Source organism: Meleagris gallopavo, chromosome 2 (genome assembly GCF_905368555.1).
Source record: "Meleagris gallopavo chromosome 2, MGAL_WU_HG_1.1, whole genome shotgun sequence".
Lineage (NCBI taxonomy): Eukaryota > Metazoa > Chordata > Aves > Galliformes > Phasianidae > Meleagris > Meleagris gallopavo.
In genome coordinates this window covers 6,014,108-6,032,682 of record NC_139405.1, presented here as the reverse complement: position 1 = coordinate 6,032,682, position 18,575 = coordinate 6,014,108, and the positions used below count along the sequence as shown (strand labels likewise).

The following is an 18,575-nucleotide window of genomic DNA, read 5'->3' as shown; positions in this document are numbered from 1 at the left end:
CAGACCTGGGGCCCCCAGCACAAGAAGGATGTGGAGCTCTAGAGCAGGTCCAGAGGAGGGCCACTAGGATGATCAGAGGGCTGGAGCACCTCTTCTATGAGGAAAGGTTGAGGGAACTGGGCTTGTTTAGCTCGGAGAAGAGAAGGCTCTGGGGAGACCTCATTGTGGCCTTCTAGTACTTGAAGGGAGCCTATAAACAGGAGGGGGAACGGCTGTTTACGAGGGTGGATAGTGATAGGACAAGGGGAATGGACTTAAACTGAGATGGGGGAGGATTAGGTTAGATATTAGAATGAAGTTTTTCACCCAGAGGGTGGTGAGGCACTGGAACAGGTTGCCCAAGGAGGTTGTGGATGCCCCATCCCTGGAGGCATTCAAGGCCAGGCTGGATGTGGCTCTGGGCAGCCTGGTCTGGTGGTTGGCAACCCCGCACATAGCTGCTTTTCTTTTTGTGTGCATGTTATTAGCCTATTAATTTAATTTTGAACAGTAAGCAAAATAATATATATTGCTGAAAACTTACACAATGTAAATCTTACTGTACTTGCCTTACTTACATATTTGGCTAAGAATAGGCTTCATATTTCATTCAGCCAGCAGCCAACAAAAATAAGAGCAGAGCATGATCCCTTAATCCCACAGCTGTGTGTATAATAAGCTCTGTAAGTAATATCCCATCTTTGATAGCAGTTACTGGTAGCAGGGACTGTTATAGAGGGAAGTTGTTACACGATGCAGTCATTGCTTCTCCCACTGAACAGTCAGCAGTGAAATACACGAACCAAACCAATGTCTGATGAGTAGCAGCATTATCAACATCAGTGTATGAGCATAATGTTAAGGGCTTGATGAGTCACTTAAAACCCTCGTATTGCTGAAGGATATCTAATCAAAAAGTAGTTACATTTAATCAAGTAGTATGTTCCAGGAACATCTCATCCTGCAGAGAGGGCCAGCATTTAATCACAAACCATACACTGAACTCCATAGATTTGTTGCCTAGATCTTTGCTAATGTTAAAGATCCTCAAGAATAGACACCGAAAGTTAGGTAAAGTGAATCCTTCCAACCCTCCAACCATTGTTTAAATCAACATTGAATAGTCTTGAAAATATATTGGAAGTTATCAGTCAAGTAGTGTGTGTTCAGATAAGGAAGCAGTTACTATATTAAGACAAATATCTCATAACCTTATGGCTCAAAAATGACCATTTTTCCTCTTCTTATTTGATCACCGAAAAAGACTTCCCTTTTTCCATTATATTCTGCTGAGAACTGCTGTGTTTTGTGGTTTGTTGAAAATTTTGCTTGCAGCAATTCCCACTTCTATGAGTTTAAATGTAATTCAGTAAGAAACTACAGAGGCCTTACACATGGGGAACCTGATAGCATCACTTAAAGTGGTGTGAAGAATAATGGCCATTGCCAGGGATCAGTTTTACTCCTCTCATGAGCCAGACATATCATGTTGTAGTAAATTGTGTGTAGCTGAATGCATTGATTGCAATTAGTTTCCCAAGTACACAAGAGGTCAGATCTATAATCAGGTTTTTTTCACCTTATTATTTCTGCCTGCATGATCATCTTTCTCTGGATGCAGCTCAGGCTGTGATTTTATTCCAGATCACTCTGGCAAAATAAACAAACAAACAAATAAATAAAATCTAAAAAAATTGCAAAGATGAGGGAGATTTAAAAAGCATCATAGTATGGATCATGTATGCACAGGCTAGGTAACTGTTTTAGCACATGGAAATGAAATGCAGTAAGAGTTGAGCATTTATAATAAAAAACAATTATAAATGTAAGCATTGCCTTTCTTTTTATTGATCTGATACCTTCACCTGCTTTTAGTGCTTTCACTTATCTGACCTTACCAGGTGTTTTTTATCCATGTAGATAACAAGAGAGGAGCTGTCTTTCATAAGACTTTCTGGGAAGTTAGTTTTCTTGCTGAAACTTAGCTACCCACTTTAATGGCCTTGATGGGCTTCAGTTAAGGCATTGCCTGGAGCCTCTAACCCCAACTTCTGCACATGGGCCCTACTTCAGCTCAGCTCTGGATTTTCAATTCCTGTCTTCCATACATGCAGGAATGCTGGTCTTCAGCTTTGCTATGTATGTACTTAGCTATGGGCTAATTGATCCTGATCTTCAGGCTGACCACCTGGTTTGACCTCAGCCTGGTCCTATGGAGGTGCTGTGGGCTGCATCTTGCTTTGCATCCTTAGTGAGAGAGGTATGAAGGATCTTAGAGAACCCCATCCCTTACCAGTTCTCATGGGGATTTTCAGAGGAAGCTGCTCTTATGCATAATTCCCTGTTGGTGAGTTCTTTGTGTTCTGTGCTCAGTAAGATAACTGAAGGGAGAAGGAGGCAATGTAGATTTTGGTGGGAGCACAGAGCAAATGGAGTGACCCTTACAAGGTTGAAAGCTAAATAGATGTTTCATAGGACTTGAACCAATATCCGATTTCTCTTAAGCTATAGCAGTAGCTTAGTAGTACAGATGGATGGACTTATCTGTTTTTCCTTCCATTTATTTTTTCAGTCTTTCAAGTCTACTTTTTGTTTCCCTCACATCTGAGACTTCCCAGTCTGTTGTCCAGGGTCAGTAAGATGTGTTAAGCTATTTCCCTTCCCTTGGGATGGGAATACTGAACAATTCTTGTTTGTACTGTTGAGTCCCTTAACACTCTTGAGGAGAGCAGTAAGCTTTCTCAAGTGATCTGCTCTCTTTCCAGAACTACAGAGGTCTTCTCACACTGCAGCTTTATCCTCCTACATCTCTCTCTTGTGTTTTGGCTGCATCACATACACGTATCTGATCTAAGTCACAGATGAGGTTGGATGCATTCTGTACCAAGTCAGAGCTAACGTGCGTGCAAGCCATGGTATATGTGATGTGCTGATCCAAGTTGCCTAGGAAACACACTGGTTAAGTCCATTTGGTGTTTTCGATCCACCTTATGTAATCTTTCTATGCAGGGTCTGCCAAGTGCATTAAGTTTTCAGTATTAGTGTTTATGTAGGAGTTCCCATTTTCCTGCTGCACAGCTCTGCAAGAATTAAATGTATGAAATGTGCCATGAGGTCAGGACAAGATGCCTTGTTTATGACAGTGAACATGCAGTACTTAATTTCCAAGGTGACACGGATGACCTTTTCCCACTTTCTTCTCCTTGATTATTTTTTTTAAATCATGCTGAATTTGGAAATGTCCTGGTTTTGGGTTTCTTTTTGAGAAGTGGATGTAAAGCCACAATCTCTCATTCGCTAAAAATAGCCATATGTGTGATGCCATATGGAGTGAACTGTGCTGAGATTTGCACTCGCCAGATCTCAGTTCAGTACTGTAATTCTTTTGAAACCTCTGCTTCTGAGTAGAAGCAAGAAAAGGTTTTACTTCTATTGGCAGCTGAACTGGATCTTTATCACCTTTACAAACCACTTCTATTATTTTTCATGTACAATCATCTTGAACATATGGCATTTGATTTAATTTCTACTGGAAATTCAGCTTGATATGGTGGAGAGCTGCATATTTCTGGAGAACTCAAGCACACTTTTACAGTTGAAGTGGGCTTATGGTACGTACTTGGAAAAAAAAAAAGAAGATCATGCAAGGATGGCACAGAGCAGCAAAGCTGATGTAACAGACTGAGAAACTACCTGTATTCCTTGCAGCTTACACATTTATTTGCAATGAGGTGGCTCATGATCTTGGTGTAAATGCACATCACTCTCTCAACTAGATTCTTCACTCACATAAATGCAGATGATTACTTTTTTTAATGCTTGCAGGAGGGAGTCCTGAAGTGGCAGGAGAAAAGGTATTCTAAGGAAGTAGAGCAGCAAAATCTCTCTTGTGAGAATGGGCACTTGTTAATAAACTGAGCTAGATTATGAACCTGTGTTGCAGACTGTGCTGTTGTGGCAAAGATAATCCAGCATTGCATACCTTTATCTACTTTGCACAGAAATGAGAACAGGGTAATTTTACAGTAGATTTACACAATGTATGTTACAATCTTTTTGCCAGAAATCACCCCTTCTTTGGAGAGACGCAAGAAAAACAGACTTTCCTCTCTCTTATGCGTAGTGCTGCTTTTTACCCTGTCCCTCACACTTGCTATGGCCACTGCAGTGTTAAGGACCTTTGTGCTTTGCTTGAGTGACTCAGCTGATCAGCACGTTTCTGTCCAGGCAAGGTGAAATGCTGATTCCCCTGTGGCAGTGGGTGATAAATGAAACCAAGTCAGAAGGACAAAAGGAAGAGCTGACCTTTAAAGATGAGATAAATTTATATATACTGTGGATACATATATGAAGTTATAGAAGAGGGTGATTCCAGCTAACACTAGATAAAGATAATTCTATACTTTGATAGTGCATTGCTTAGGTAGCTAATGGTAAATTCTGGAGTTGTTGGCTTGGTGTCACTGTATCTATAATTGCATTTCACACATCTCTAGGGGCTCTTCTCGCAGGTAAATGAGAAATTGAGCTTCCTTTGTTTAGTGATGGTGTCAGCACCCTTTTCTATTCAAAGAAAACCATTTCTTAATATAAGGTCATATAGACAGTTCTTTTTCCAAGAACAGTCCCTGGACACTTTCTATCATAGTTTATCATGGAGGACGCTATTCCTGACTCAGCATAAACACCGAACCAGGAGCAGCAGGTAAGCAGGGCTGCCAAGGAGAAAATCTGTGCCTGCAGAGAGAAAGATGCTGACAGATTCCTCTGTCTTTGTTCCTATAAGCCCTTCCAGCTTTCTTTTTCTCCGCTGAGGAAGAGAAAGAAGTAGGAGCTGTGAGCCACTTCTTGGTCTTTCGTGTTCATCCATTGGCTCTATAGTTTTATGTCCTTGAGGCCTTCAGTTAAAAAAATAAAAAAGGGCTTCCAGGAATGTGATGAAAGATATTTGAGTTGTCATTGTTAATGAGTTGTACTGTCAGTTATCCATTCAAGGAAGAAAAAAGTGCACCTTTCAAAAAGATGGAAACAGCAAAATGGAAGGAAATTATTCCCATTCTTAAAGCAAGAAGAATCACTTAGCACAGAAACGCTACACAGGAGGATGCCCTGAAGTATGCCAAACATCACAGTGGGCTGGAGCAACCACATAAACAGCAGGTAGATAAGAATGGTTTGAGCGAGCTTAGAGCAGGTCATTTGGCTGTGGAACCTTGTCTGGTAGGAACACTGCAGCAACTTCATAAAGAGCGAACGGGATTGCTGACCTGATCCTGGAGCTCAGAGGAGCATCCCAGCCAGCAGAAGACCTCTTTATATTGTAATAGTGATGCTGCTATTTGGAGGAAGCTCCAGGCCTTGTGCCGGTCAGGTCAAAAGACTTTTGCAAGTGGCTGAGGTTGAGTTAGCCCTGGGTTCAGCCCTAGCCTAAGTGGGCTTAGCTGTGAACGTGATTTGGAATCTTGTCCAGGATAGAATTGCTCTTGGCAGTGCATCAGCCTCTTCACTGCTCCTGTGTAACACCATCCTTCCTCCTGTATGGGAAAGAGGGAGTGTGACTGCTATAACACCCAATGTTGGAAAATGTTTTTATCTTATTTTTTAACAAACATTACCAAATGGGCTGTGTAACAAGTAAAAGGAAGTGATATTTTGTCATCTAACCAGTTTGGAAAGTCTCAGTATTAAAATCCAGATTTCCTGTATCAGCAGAGGGCGCAGCATCATTAACCAAGCAAAGGCTTTCCTGCTTACTGCCAAGCCCTAGCTGCTTGTGCCTCAGGAATAAGGCTTCAAAGGTGGGATGAAGTGACAGAGCTAATGAGTTAGAAACTGAGAGAGATCCTTTGGGTAAGCACAAAGCCATATGATACACCACCCTCCTTTGTTTTGCCAGAGTTCATGTATTTGTGGCGTGCACTTTCTTCATTGGGATTAGGCATTAAAGTGCTTATTTAATTTCCCAGGACTCTGTCATCAAGGCTGGCAGTGCTTGATAGAATTGAGCATTTTGTTGTGCTGTTGCCTGTTCTGTTAGAGGCAACCTATAAATACGCTCATGCTTCTATGTTTCCCTATCTCTCACTCTGTAAGAGGAAATGGGCTTGTTTTCATGTGATTAGCAGGCAGAGGAACTTGTGAAAGTGACACAGCTGTACCGTAAAAAAAAAGAAAAAGAAAAAAAACCCAAAACCCCACCCCACAGTTTGTTACCAGAGGAGCTTAACTGCTGGCTCTGATAGACCTGAGAGCAGGACTGCCCGCAACATGGAGCGAGAGCCGATGCGCATAAGGGAGGGCTACTTGGTTAAGAAGGTAAGCAGGCAGCCTTGGATGGCATAGTGCAGGTTGGGAAAGTGTAGGGCTTTGCTTTCAGTTATTTAAAATTAAAGGCTTTTTTTTTTTTTTTTTTTTCCTAAAAAGGAAGGTGAATGAAGACAGTTCTGTGAGTAGTAAAACAATGTGATTATAGTGATTTCAGAAGTACTGCTGGCAGTTATATCTTGTTAACAGTACTATATGATGAGGCATTTCTGTGTTTATCCTACAGTACTTCTGGGTCAAATATATATATATTTTTTTTACTAAGAAACACAAATGCCTTGGTTGGAAGCTTGGTAAAATAGGTAACAGCTCAAAATGACCAGAGCCTATTCTACTCTGCTTTATCAGAGAGTAAAATATTAGAGAAGCATGCTGCTATCCCTAAAGTAGGGAAAGCTTGTGGGACCATGGACAAGGATTAGGTTACAACTGTTATTGAAATCCTTAGTGAGATCAGTCTGGTGTCCAGCAGTTTAAACCAAGTCAGTTCTGGAGCACAGGAGGAGCTCTGCTGTGGGGTCTTTGCTCATCAAAACCAGAATTCCACTCCTTAGAGCTGCTGGCTGGAGAGCTCTCTAATCTGCAGCCACTGTTGCATAGAGGCCACTCCTCAGTCTTATTTCCATTGACACTGGAAGTAGGCAAGTTTATACAGCGATCTCAAAGCTGAACTGATGCTGCCATGAGGAAGGAGATGACCAAATTCACTCACGGCAGATTGCAATTCTCTCTAGTTCTCATGGCCCGATACTTAGAGCAGGTGACTCACAACCTATACTATTCCATGGCAAAGAAATGGCTAGAAACTTGGACACAAACTGTGTCTGGCTGGGCTTGCCAGGAAAAAGGTGTGTGCAGGCATCCGGTGTGAATTCCTGCCATTCCTGTGGGTGCTGGGTCCCCAGGAAGTCTCTCTGTGTGGGTACTGCTAATGGAAAATTGCTGCTGCATGTGCTGTTTCAGTAGCAACAGAGAAGTGGAAATTGTGCCCCTTTTCTGTAAGGTCGTTCTGTCCTTGCTGAAGTGAGTTTGTGTTGATGGTGAAGAGCAGCAGTGTGCCAAATGGAGGCTGGAGGGCAAAAGGAGAAGATGCAGACCAGACTGGCAGCAGCTGTTTGATCTATCAGTAAGACTGCAGTGGATTCTGTAACCAGAGCTTCCAGCCAGGATGGGCAAGGTCCAAATCAATCTTACCTGCTACTGAAGTACTCTCCTCTTTTTTGTTATGCTTCTAAAGTGAAGCTATGGAATACACCTCCCAGACAAGTCCCTCACACAGCTACAGTTGTCTTTGCCAAGGGTGAGGGCTGTTTTTCACTGGCTCTCTTCTTTTCTAATTTACATCATGGGATCATGCTTGAGGGTACAGCATGTTTTAGCTGGTACAACATGACTTCTGTTACATATGCATTCAGTGCTGGTTTTATGTCATTTTAAGCTGCTATGTGTATTTGTGGTGACTTTGTGTAATCTTCTGAGCAAGCACAGAAAACGGCTCATCTTCACTTATGTAGTGCTGCAGAAGTTTTTGTTTTTTTTTAATTGTTCTACCAAAGAGACTATGAGTTTTTAACGCAGCTAATGATTTGAGAGACCAATTCGGAGAACATCCATCTTTATATGAAGTTTTTGGAGCAGAGGAGTTGAGTTGATTTTTAGTACAAAAAAAAAAAAAAAAAGAAACACACCATCCTTCTTGTTTGTCTTTCATGGGCTGTTTTAGCTGAGATCACCATGACCACGTTTGGGCTTGCTGACAGTGGACATGAAGCTGCTGGTCTAACCCAGCTGTGCAGTGGCTTCCATTGGCAGGGCACGTCAGAATCTTCAGGAAGTTATTATTTAGAAATTAGCAGAAATATCAAAAGATGTGGTAGACTGGCAAATAAAAGGATTGTGTGGTGGCTCAAGTCTTGGCTCACCATCCTACTTGATTCCTTAGCAGAAGTTCAACCTATGGGTCCACTCGTGTTCTCCAGAAATGATAAATTCATACAGCTTAAACAAGCAAAAAATCAAACTAAAGGAAATAGCATTCAATCCCTATGTGCAATCCATATCCAAGACAGGCTCTTCTTTGTAACTCCCGGTTCAGCTGGGTTTCTAGAAAGCCCCCAGCACAGTGATTTTTCCTTTGGAAGGTAGCATTCACTTGTGAGGATCCTTCTGCCTCCAGTGAGGGCTGCAGAGGCTGGGAGCTGGTTCCATTCTTAGTAACATCTCTGCTGACTGTTTTCCCTATTCACCCTGTAGTTGAATGTAAGATCTGATTCAGAGTTTGAAAGGCCACAGAAGGCAGAGTAGGAAGAAGGATGTGATGGAGAAAAGCTATATTTGGGGAGTGGTGGGGTGGGGAAAAAAGGAAGGTGGTTTTTCTGTCCCATTCACGTGTGTAGAAATGCAAATGCAGCTAGTGCAGTCCCTCTCTCATATTTGAAGATCAAAACAAGCCACTCTGCACAGTCTGATGGTGTCTGCCTTGCTTCTATCTGCAGCTTTAACACTGTCCAGCCACCATGGGGGGGGAGGGGGAAAGAGAGGGGAGGATAAACTAGGGTCTCTCTTTGTGCTGGAAAGACTAAGGACAACTAATATTTTTGAAGAATTTGGGTCCCATGTATGCCTGGTGCTCTTCAGTAATTCTTCAGAGAAGCTGCTGATATTCAGCATATCTAAATGTTCATTTGGATGAGAAGTAAGTCACTTTGGTGTCTGGGATTGTGACTGTTTTTAAAGCTGTTTGCAGGCAGGCTGAGCTAGCTAGAGCACCAGGTTCTTAATTCTAGCACTTAATCATGCTAACTGAGCACAGAGAAACAGATAGTTCCTCTTTGAGGCCCTGAGACTTTGGATATTTATTTCACTATATGTAGGTTCTGGCCCTGGCTTTCTCTATATTTCACTTGTCTAAAAGCTGTGATTCAGAAACAGGAAGTAAAAACTTCAAGAGATGAAATGAAGCACCTCAAATTCTCACCACAGCAGTTAGGGATTTGCACCCTAAGAACCTTAAACTACTCATTGCTATTTGCTTAAGTCAAGAAATCCTCTGCAAACTTAGAATCATAGTATCACTTGAGTTGGAAGGGGCCATTGAAGTTCACCTAGTTGAACACCCCTGCAATGAACAGAGACCTCTACAGCTAGATCAGATTGCCCAGGGCTAACCTTGAAAGTCTCCAGGGTTGGGGCATCTACCGCAGCTCTGGGCAACTTTTTCCATTGCCTTGCCACTTATATTGTTTAAAAAAAAAAAAAAATTCTTCCTTATATCCCATCTAAATCTCCCTTCTTCTAGTTTGAAACCATTTACCTCAACCTTACCACAACAGACTCTGCTAAAGAGTCTGTCCCCTTCCTTCTTACAGCTCCCCATCAGATACTGAAAGGCTGCTCTCAGGTTCTTCCCTTCCTGGATCCTTCCCTTCTCCAGGCTGCACAGCCCAGCTCTCATCCTGTCCTCAAAGGGAGGTGTTCCATCCCTGGGCTCATTTTTGCAGCCCTCCTCTGGACACTCTCCAACAGCTCCATGTCTCTCCTATACTGAGCACTCCCCATCTGGATGCAATGCTCCAGGTGAGGTCTCACAGTGCAGAGCAGAGGGGCAGGATCTCATCTCTCAACCTGCTGGGTGTCATCTTGAATCAGTTTAGCTGGGACAATGTTGGAAAAACTCACAGGTGGGGTCACTGGAAGAGGAAGTAAGTGGTGGTCAGAAGAATAACAACAGTGTGTTTTAACTGCATAGTAAGATGGGTGCGGTTGTGGTTTAGCGTTCCCCTTGAGACATGATAATTAATTTAGAGTCAGATGTTCTGTGGAAGATCATGTCTTCAATGGATATCATGTGAACAGTGATTTTTTTCAATGCAGGGTAGCATGTTTAATACCTGGAAGCCAATGTGGGTTGTGCTCTTAGAAGATGGAATTGAGTTCTACAAGCGGAAGTCTGACAACAGCCCCAAAGGGATGATCCCACTAAAAGGAAGCACCATCAACAGCCCATGCCAAGATTTTGGCAAAAGAATGGTAAGTACTTCTTTTTCTAATAACTATGATTGACAGTATATTTAAACTCCTGAAGGCCCTGAAAGGGCACAAGGCTGGTAGTTAGATTCCTTATTCATATCCTGGTGATCACTCTCATTTGTCTTAGAAGGTTGCAAGCAGGCTTGGAATTTTGTAGCGTTTGAAAGATGTGACTGCTTGAGGAACAGCTCAGGATATTTCAAGAGGAGCAGTTCAGAAAGCAGTTGTTCAAATTTCTGATTCTATCCTAGTGGATCTAAATTGTATTTTCATGGTGCCAATAGCCACAAAATAAAACTGTGGTAAACTGCCTCATGAGCTCTGGAAAAATGTAGTTATTGCCAAAGAGCACTGACTAGCTTGCTCGGGTGGGAGGGAGATAAATGCTGTGATACAAATGCCCTAAAAAAGCTGTGATTCCAAACTGTTTTGTTACCATTCAGTAAGTACATGAGGTCAGGTAGTTCATATTCATATAATCTGTTTTATTTGCATGTTGTGTGGTTATATGTAGAGCTTTTACCTATGACTAAGAGCTACGTGTTTACTCAGAGTGAAAAACCAAAAACGATTTGGAGAAATTAGTTGAAATGATGCTATACGTTTGGGCCATCTCTGTGGGCAAGCATGGCAAGCAAGCTAAGGTCCAAGTTCCCAAAGAGATGCACGTATCATGATACTGGTAAATTCAAAGTCTTGTTTGAAGGAAAATTAAAAGCAGGAAAATGAACGTGTAAGAGTGCTTGTTTTGTCATAGGGTTCCTGAAATATATGTGTTGGTGAAACAAGATTTCCAGGATCAAAGAATGATGCATTTAGTCTGGAAGGAGAATTTTATGATCATGCATCCTTATCCCATGCTCATCATAGATGCTGCAATACCTGAGCTGCCCAGGGAGAGCATTCAGTTGATTCAGAAACATTTGAGACCAAAGCCATTTACTCCTTCTTGCTGACAGCTTCTGCCATACTCATCCTCTGGCAAGGCAGGGCAAGCCTTACTGGTAACCCCTGCAACTTTGGATCTGACCTTCTGCTTCAGCAAGGTGCAAGCCAGAGCTCTGCATTACTGCACTTGACTTCACTTCTTCTGCAAACCATGAACAATAAAGATGAAGTGTAATTACATCCAGGGTCTAGAGCATGGGAGAAGAACATAAAATAACCAAATGAAGGAACACAGTATGTCTGTACACATTTGGTTCTAATTCTGTCAGTTTGAAATTTTGTCTCTACATTATCTAATTAACAACCCCCTGTACAGCTTTCCTTACTCTATACATGGGAGGAGGATACTGTTCTGGAGTATCAGATCCTACAATACAGTACTAGACATTCATTTTTTTCCTTATAAAGCATTTTTTTCTGGACAGGTTTTGTTTTTTTTGGTGTGTTTGAAGTTCTAATAAAATCACTGTTGTTCTGTAGTGGTTGCATGTGCACTCCCAAAATAGGCAGAGGGGTCCGAAGTGTTCAGTGTCAGATCAGGAAGACAAGGCACGTGCTTTTTCAGAAGTAAAATCTGATGCAGTTTGTCGAAGTCAGTGGAAGTGGTCCCAGTGACTTCATTAGGTGTTGGAGCAGATCCTTTTTGTTAGGTCAGTGAGATCCCTCTGCAAGTCCATAGACCAGCAGCCCTGAAGAAGTGCAGATCTGCACTTCTCAAACAGTCAAAGCTGCAACATACTCATTCATATAAGCAGTGCTGTTATTGGGATTGTTCTTACTAGTAGTTACTGCCCAACATGATTAAATTACTGCATATATTCCCTGAAAATATAGGAACTTTATTTTTTGATATTTTACATCTTTATTATGCAGCTGAATTCAAAGCCTCTTCCAACTTCCATGTTCATCTGGTCAGATTTGAGCTGTTTGAGTCAGGTAGGCCTCAATGCAGTGATACAGTCTGAAACCTCAAAGGTGCATGTCACAGCACACTTAGTTTGGTAAATCAGTTGCAAAAAGCAGATGTTGAGGGGAAATCTTGGATTTGTTAAACAGATAAAGCGTGTTCCCAAGAGGCTGTGACTGCATATTTAATGACTTTAATTGCAAAATACACTCACCACTGTTCATTGGTCTTGATGTGAATCTTTATCATTGCTCAGTGTGATGTTAATTCTGCTATATTCCTTCTTCCTCTGGATGGCATTATCATGTATGGTTCCTTATAGTGGGATTCATTTATCTAAAGTGTTGGTGTTTAGTTCAAGCCAATGCTCTAACTTTCTCAAAAGCACACATAGATATACATCTCCAGAAGGGAGTTTGTTCACTTCTAGGATTGGAGACAGCTGATTATTCAGAGTCTTGATTTCATTACTGTAGATCCAGTGTTCTGTGCCCTCTGATGGTAGTCTCTACTTGTTCCTATGGATCCATGCTGTTTGCTCCCTTATTAGCTTGATGTTTCCAGTTTGATGCCTACTGAGCCTTTTTATTCTTGTACAACTATGGAAAACATAACAGTTCCTCTTACGGGGAGTTGTATTTTAGAGGAAATGGAAGCCCTCTTGTCTGAGTAATTTGACCTGGATTTTCCATCCAAAAGGTCACTGGATGAAAGCAAGATCAAACAGTCTGAACTTTGAGGGTTTTTTTCCAAGTTGTTGTTGTTGTTGTTGTTTTCCTCTGCCTAGTCTTGCCTTCAAAAGATCTGTTCTCATTTTGTGGGAATACAGGTTTTCCAATGGGGTCAGTGTATATTAGAGAGGCAGTGATCATGATGTGTATCTAAGAGTTGGATTTATCATTTCCTTACCAAACTCTTAGAAGGGTGCTAGACTGCAAACAAGTGCAGCTACTCTGTGATGTGACAGTTTTCTTCTCTCTAAGCAGTATGGTGTGGTTTGTTTTTTTGTTATTGTCTCTCCTCCAGACTGACCACATCTCTAAATAGTGTGACAAGTTTACACCCATGTAATTTTGCAGGGGATGGGTTCTTCAGTCTTTCAGCTATGTTGAACTTGCCAGCAAATGTTAAAATCATCAGCTATATCAGTGCCACTCATTTTTGCTGATGTTAGCACTAGCTGGAAAGTAACAAAAGTCCATTTCCTGTACTGCCTGTCCATGCTTTTCTTTGGAATTATTTTATTTGACTGTGGCTGTAAGGCACTCTCCAAAGCCCTTTAGGTAGACTGTATGCCATGGTGACACCAGCTACACTAAAGCAACTTGAAAAAAACATTGTTTATCCTTCCAGTTTGTCTTCAAACTCACTGCAGCCAAGCAACAGGACCACTTTTTTCAAGCCTCCTACCTGGAAGAGAGAGATGCTTGGGTACGGGATATCAAAAAGGCAATTCAGTGCATAGATGGAGGTCAAAGATTTGCCAGGAAATCTACAAGAAAATCCATCAGACTGCCTGAAACAATCAACTTGAGGTATGTTCTTGTAGCTCTGCTCCTCTGTTTACTTTCCTCTGCAGGCAATGGCAGATATGTAACCTCAGCATGAAAGAGCTATTAGCATGTCTGTCTGTGCTACCTATCCAGTTTCCCTTGGAGTCCTTTCTGCATAACTGACAGTTTCAGCGTGGCAAAAAATAACTTGTGGTGAGAACCTGGAAGATCTTTTTTAAAGCATCATCTTTTATAAAAACAAGCTAATTTGTCAAAGGATTTTGCTTATGAGCAGGCTTCTGAGTACACTGCAGCACTACATGTGATTCTTTTAGGAGAAGCATTTCACACAGCACAGAATTTAGTGTAAAAATGTTTTTATATTTATTTTACCTCTGGACAAATGGTACTGTTAGCAGTTTTGCATGATGAAGAGAGTGCCTGCCAGAGAACTTGGAGTTGGCAAAGGGCACACTCAAGATGCCATCTTCTTGTCAGTACAGGTCAGTGTGATATTTGTCTCTGAGCAGCAAATACAAAGATACAAGTGAGCCTGTGGTCCTTTTTACAGGTTAGTGAAACAAAAAGGGGCAAAGATCCAACTAAACGTCTTCACCATTTTCAGGGGATCACCGTGATTGAATAAAAAGCCGAAGAATTTAGCCTGTGACACTTAGTGTTTGTCCTTCTCATTTCAGAATCTCAGGGAATTAGTTCTGAGCAAGTGAAAAGCAGACGGGAGGGAGGAAGTCAGATCAGGAGTCACTGAGGTTACTCGGGGCCTCTGAGAGCATATAGGCTTTAAGGATGTCCCAGTCACAGGCTTTCTGCTCAAGCAGCCTCCGCAGTAGGTATTCCTCTGTTCAAACTACAGTCATCACAAGCTGGAACAGTCTCAAAATGGGGGTAATTAATGATGAGCCCTTCGTGCACCATTCTTGTATTTGTGATGACGGTGGTGAAGCCTCCACGCTTTGCATAGAAAGCTTTTCAGAAGAAAAATACTAAGCCATGCTGTAGCACTGCAGAGAGCACTATGCTAGCAAAATACGAAGATCCTCTGAAAGAATATTTCTATAACAGCTGGATATAACTTTTTACATGCTAACAGTTTTTGCTGTTTGTTTGTTGTATGCACAGTGCTTTGTACCTCTCAATGAAAGATCCTGAAAAGGGAATAAAGGAATTGAAGCTGGAAAAAGATAAAAAAGTGTTCAATCACTGCTTTACAGGTAAAGGAGCTCTTGTCCTGGTGGTTTTTTTTTTTCCTTCATTCAATAAAAAGGGCACAGGGCTAAGAGTCTAAAGATAGACTCTTAGCTACAGCTCTAAGCTATTTAGAGTAAACTTTGTGAAGAAAGTTTGAGAGGAAAGCCTGGCAGAAGTCATCTTGACCACTGTGGGACATGCTCAAAGGATGAAGCTTGAGAGGGTTCAGATACAGTCACAGTGAAGGAGAGAAAATCAAATGAGTGCCAGCAAGATTGAAATAGATCTTTCTAGAAAGTTGTGTGAAACAATTCCAGAAGAACTGTTTCTCACTGAATTTTTCTACAGCAAACTGTGTCATGTTTTTAATTCCTGTCCTGCTCCAAGTCAAATCTGTGGATGCTAAGCTTGAATGTCAATCTCTTTCTACAACACTGCATCAGTAACGCTGCAGCTTGAAAGACTATCTTCTCCAGGCTTGGCTTTTCCAGTCTCTCTTGCTGAAGCTTCCCAGCTCAGCCCTGCATCTTTTCCCAGCTTTTTTCTCCTGGAAGTACAGTGTCCAGGAGTTGTATTGGCCCAGGACATCAGTTGGATTAGCTGTAACTCACTGGATGACACAGGCACCTTTGCAGGTTAATTCTCTGCATTGTCACTGAGAATATCTTTCAGGAGATTTGTGTTTAGAGGGAGTGGACTTTTTGCCAGTGGTGGTGTTTATTTCTTGTTATTTTTTTATATTAGGTTTCTGTGTGTTTGTCTTGATCTGTGGCTGATATTCATATTGTTAATTCCTTTATAACCAGGCACTGCTGTGATTGACTGGCTGGTCTCTAGCAACTCCATCCGAAATCGCAAAGAAGGCCTCATGCTTGCCTCCTCCCTCTTGAATGAAGGCTACCTACAGCCTGCAGGAGATACATCCAAGGCTGCAGCTGAGGGACTGTCAGATACCCCATTCCTGGATCTTAGTGATGCCTATTACTACTTTGTGAGTGCTGTACTGGTTTTCCTTTGTTTCTGGTTTGCAGATACTCTTCTCAGGCTTGAGCCTTGTTTTTTAAGTCCTGAAGGAAAGGTTGTCAGAAATTGAGAATTCCGTGTTAAATATCTTTCTCCGTGTGACGCTCGGAATAAACTGACTCACTTTAACATTTGTAAGGTCAGTTCTTCTGTCGCTCTGTGTGAGCTGAGATCAAACTGGGTTCTTTTTAGCTTAGACTTTGTTCCCAGTAATTTCAGCAGTAACCAAGACTTGGCCACCAGCTCCCCTGATGATGATTCAGTGGAAGGGAAGAGAGTAATTCATCATCATGAGGCTTCTTAGAGCAGCTCAAGCTGGAAATACCTTTTTGTGCTCAGAGCCATCAGATGTGACTCAGTTCACATGCACGCAAGCAGAGCTTGCCTATCAGCCAAGAAGCAAAAGTTTTCAATATCTACCTCATAACCCCTGTTCTGGGTAGCTTAACCAATCTTTTCAGTTTATTTCTTCAAATTAGTCCACAGAATATGAAGAACTTGCAATATTGCAATTACAGTCAAATACTGTTTTTAAAAATGCTTGGTTTATGAACTTATGCTTGCAAAGAATATTCTTACCGTCGTGTAAAATTGCTTCAGTTTTACAGTTCTGTTTATACTTACACGTACAATCACCCTGCTTCACCAAAATGAGTTTCCCATTGCTTGCTTTGTTTTCCTAGAGTATCTCTATGGTACCTGTGCAGAAACTGAAGCGCTGGCAGTGCTGGTGAAGGAACCATGTAGCCATTGTGGTTCCTGGCTACCCATGACGCTTCTGATAGCCCCTGTGCACTCTGCTTGCTTTCAGCTTGCTTTTAGTTTGTTTCAGTGGTCTGAGGGAGGAAACTCCATGTCAGCACCTGGCTTGTTTTCACATGAATTGGAAGTACAAAAGCTTACTATATGCAGTACAAATGGTTACCTTCATTCGTACCATTTGAACTATGTAGTTTCACTAAGCAGCGTCACAAATTATCTGGTGTGGACAAACAGCCTAGATGGAAACATTTCCTCTTCTTCCCAAATTTTAGATGCTATGCTGCATGTAGGAAGAGGAGAGGTACATTGGATTGGGAATGGGCAGCTTAAAATTGGCTGTGCCAGCTTTGCTTCATGTAGACTGCGATGCATGCAGGTGCTCCAGCTCTCTTCAGATGCCCAAAGACCCGTTTTCATGCTTCCAGTGTGACATGGACAGGTCCTCAGCTCTACTGGAATGCTTTTCAGTAAAAGAGTTGGGTTTTTTAGGTATCAAAAACAGAGTGGAAGGAAGGCAAAGAAGCCATGCTCATACATTATGTATAAACGTGTACCATTTGTGTAACTACTTAATGTTCTCTTGTGGTCATGCAGCCTGACAGTGGATTTTTCTGTGAGGGGAATTCTAGTGACGATGATGTGGTCCTGAAAGAAGAATTCAGAGGCATGATAGTCAAACAAGGATGTTTACTAAAACAGGTTGGTACCACACACTTTCTAGCCTCTCATTGGAATGGGTACAGGATTACTCTTTTCCCCTTAAAAGCTTTAAAGAAGAGAAAAATAAGCCTATGCCATGTCTTCCTTCAATAGGTTTTATCTCTGTCTCTCCTTTTACACAAAGAACTCTTCCTGTAGCACAGCAGCAGGATTTCTGATCACAGTTGCAAGACTTATTGCTGTTAGTATAGAACAAGATAGCTTAGTGTTTTAATTAAATACAAGAGAATGCTGAAGTAGGTGTTTTAGGAAGGGTATCTGCTTCTTCTGGAAGTCTGGTGCCATGAAGGAAACAAGAAAATATCTGTTGGGAACATAAGTACTTCTTGGTAGTGTTCACTTGTATTTCTCTTGTTCAGCCATGTTTCTCAAAAGCAAAAGAAGAAATTAGGTATGAGTCTTTCTGCTAACGTTTACTCTGTCACATTCACCTCAGCCTGGTTAGTAGGAACTTCTTTGCAAGCAGCAATAGTTAGTTGAGAAACTAATATTTTGAAATGCTGAGAGGAAATGATTCATGATGTTCTTTACCAATTAATCTGGATTTGGTCACCCTCCAGTGAACTGTGGTTCACTGTAGGCACCACTGCTTCTGCTGATTATGTCTGTTTTCAAGACTGGAGTGATGGATGGGGAAAATGTAGTCCTGCTGTGTAATGGTGTTACTGCAGTTACATTGTGAGAGCTGTGAAATGAGTCAGTGTTTCAGCTTCCTGAAATGCTTCCAGATCTGATGCCCTGGGATGTCACCCAGTCTGTCTTCCCTGCAGCTTTTCTGGTGACTCATCATGTTCAGGCTGGGAAGGTCAGGATGGTCATATGTGCTGGAAGAGAAATTTCCTATCTTCCAGGAAGAACAAAGGGCAGAACTAGATGAGCTGGATGTAGTCCATGCATGTCTAGGGTCCTTGTGACCAGCAGGAGTCCGTGAGGTGACCAGCTGGCCCAGACTGAGCTATAGGATGAGATCTCCCAGAGCTTGAATGCACTTAAACAACACTGATTGATTGGAAGTAATGGACTAAAGGCTGAGGGTGACTTTTGTTAATATTTGGATGCCTGCACTGTTTGGAGCTAAATCCACATGTTATGTTATGATATTATGCAGCCCCTGAGGGCAGTCCCTAGAAGTAAGGTGCAGTGCCTGGAGCCCCAGGAGGGCTGGGTGCCTCAGAATGGCA

At 41.9% G+C, this 18,575-nt stretch overlaps 1 protein-coding gene across 8 annotated transcripts in view; it reads left to right on the top strand.

The window, feature by feature from the left end:
- Nucleotides 1-18,575, top strand: part of PLEK (pleckstrin) — a 56,134-nt gene that overhangs the window by 33,977 nt on the left and 3,582 nt on the right. For 7 of the 8 annotated variants that reach the window (XM_085218755.1, XM_085218758.1, XM_085218757.1 and 4 more), the window contains 5 exons: nucleotides 10,177-10,332; nucleotides 13,541-13,722; nucleotides 14,821-14,912; nucleotides 15,696-15,880; nucleotides 17,269-17,373. In XM_085218755.1, coding sequence (XP_085074881.1) covers nucleotides 10,183-10,332; nucleotides 13,541-13,722; nucleotides 14,821-14,912; nucleotides 15,696-15,880; nucleotides 17,269-17,373 — 714 coding nt within the window. In that variant the 5' untranslated portion in view covers nucleotides 10,177-10,182. Of the gene's footprint in view, nucleotides 1-6,140; nucleotides 6,295-10,176; nucleotides 10,333-13,540; nucleotides 13,723-14,820; nucleotides 14,913-15,695; nucleotides 15,881-17,268; nucleotides 17,374-18,575 lie in introns of those variants that run through there. The other variant, XM_003203684.5, reaches the window with a different exon arrangement.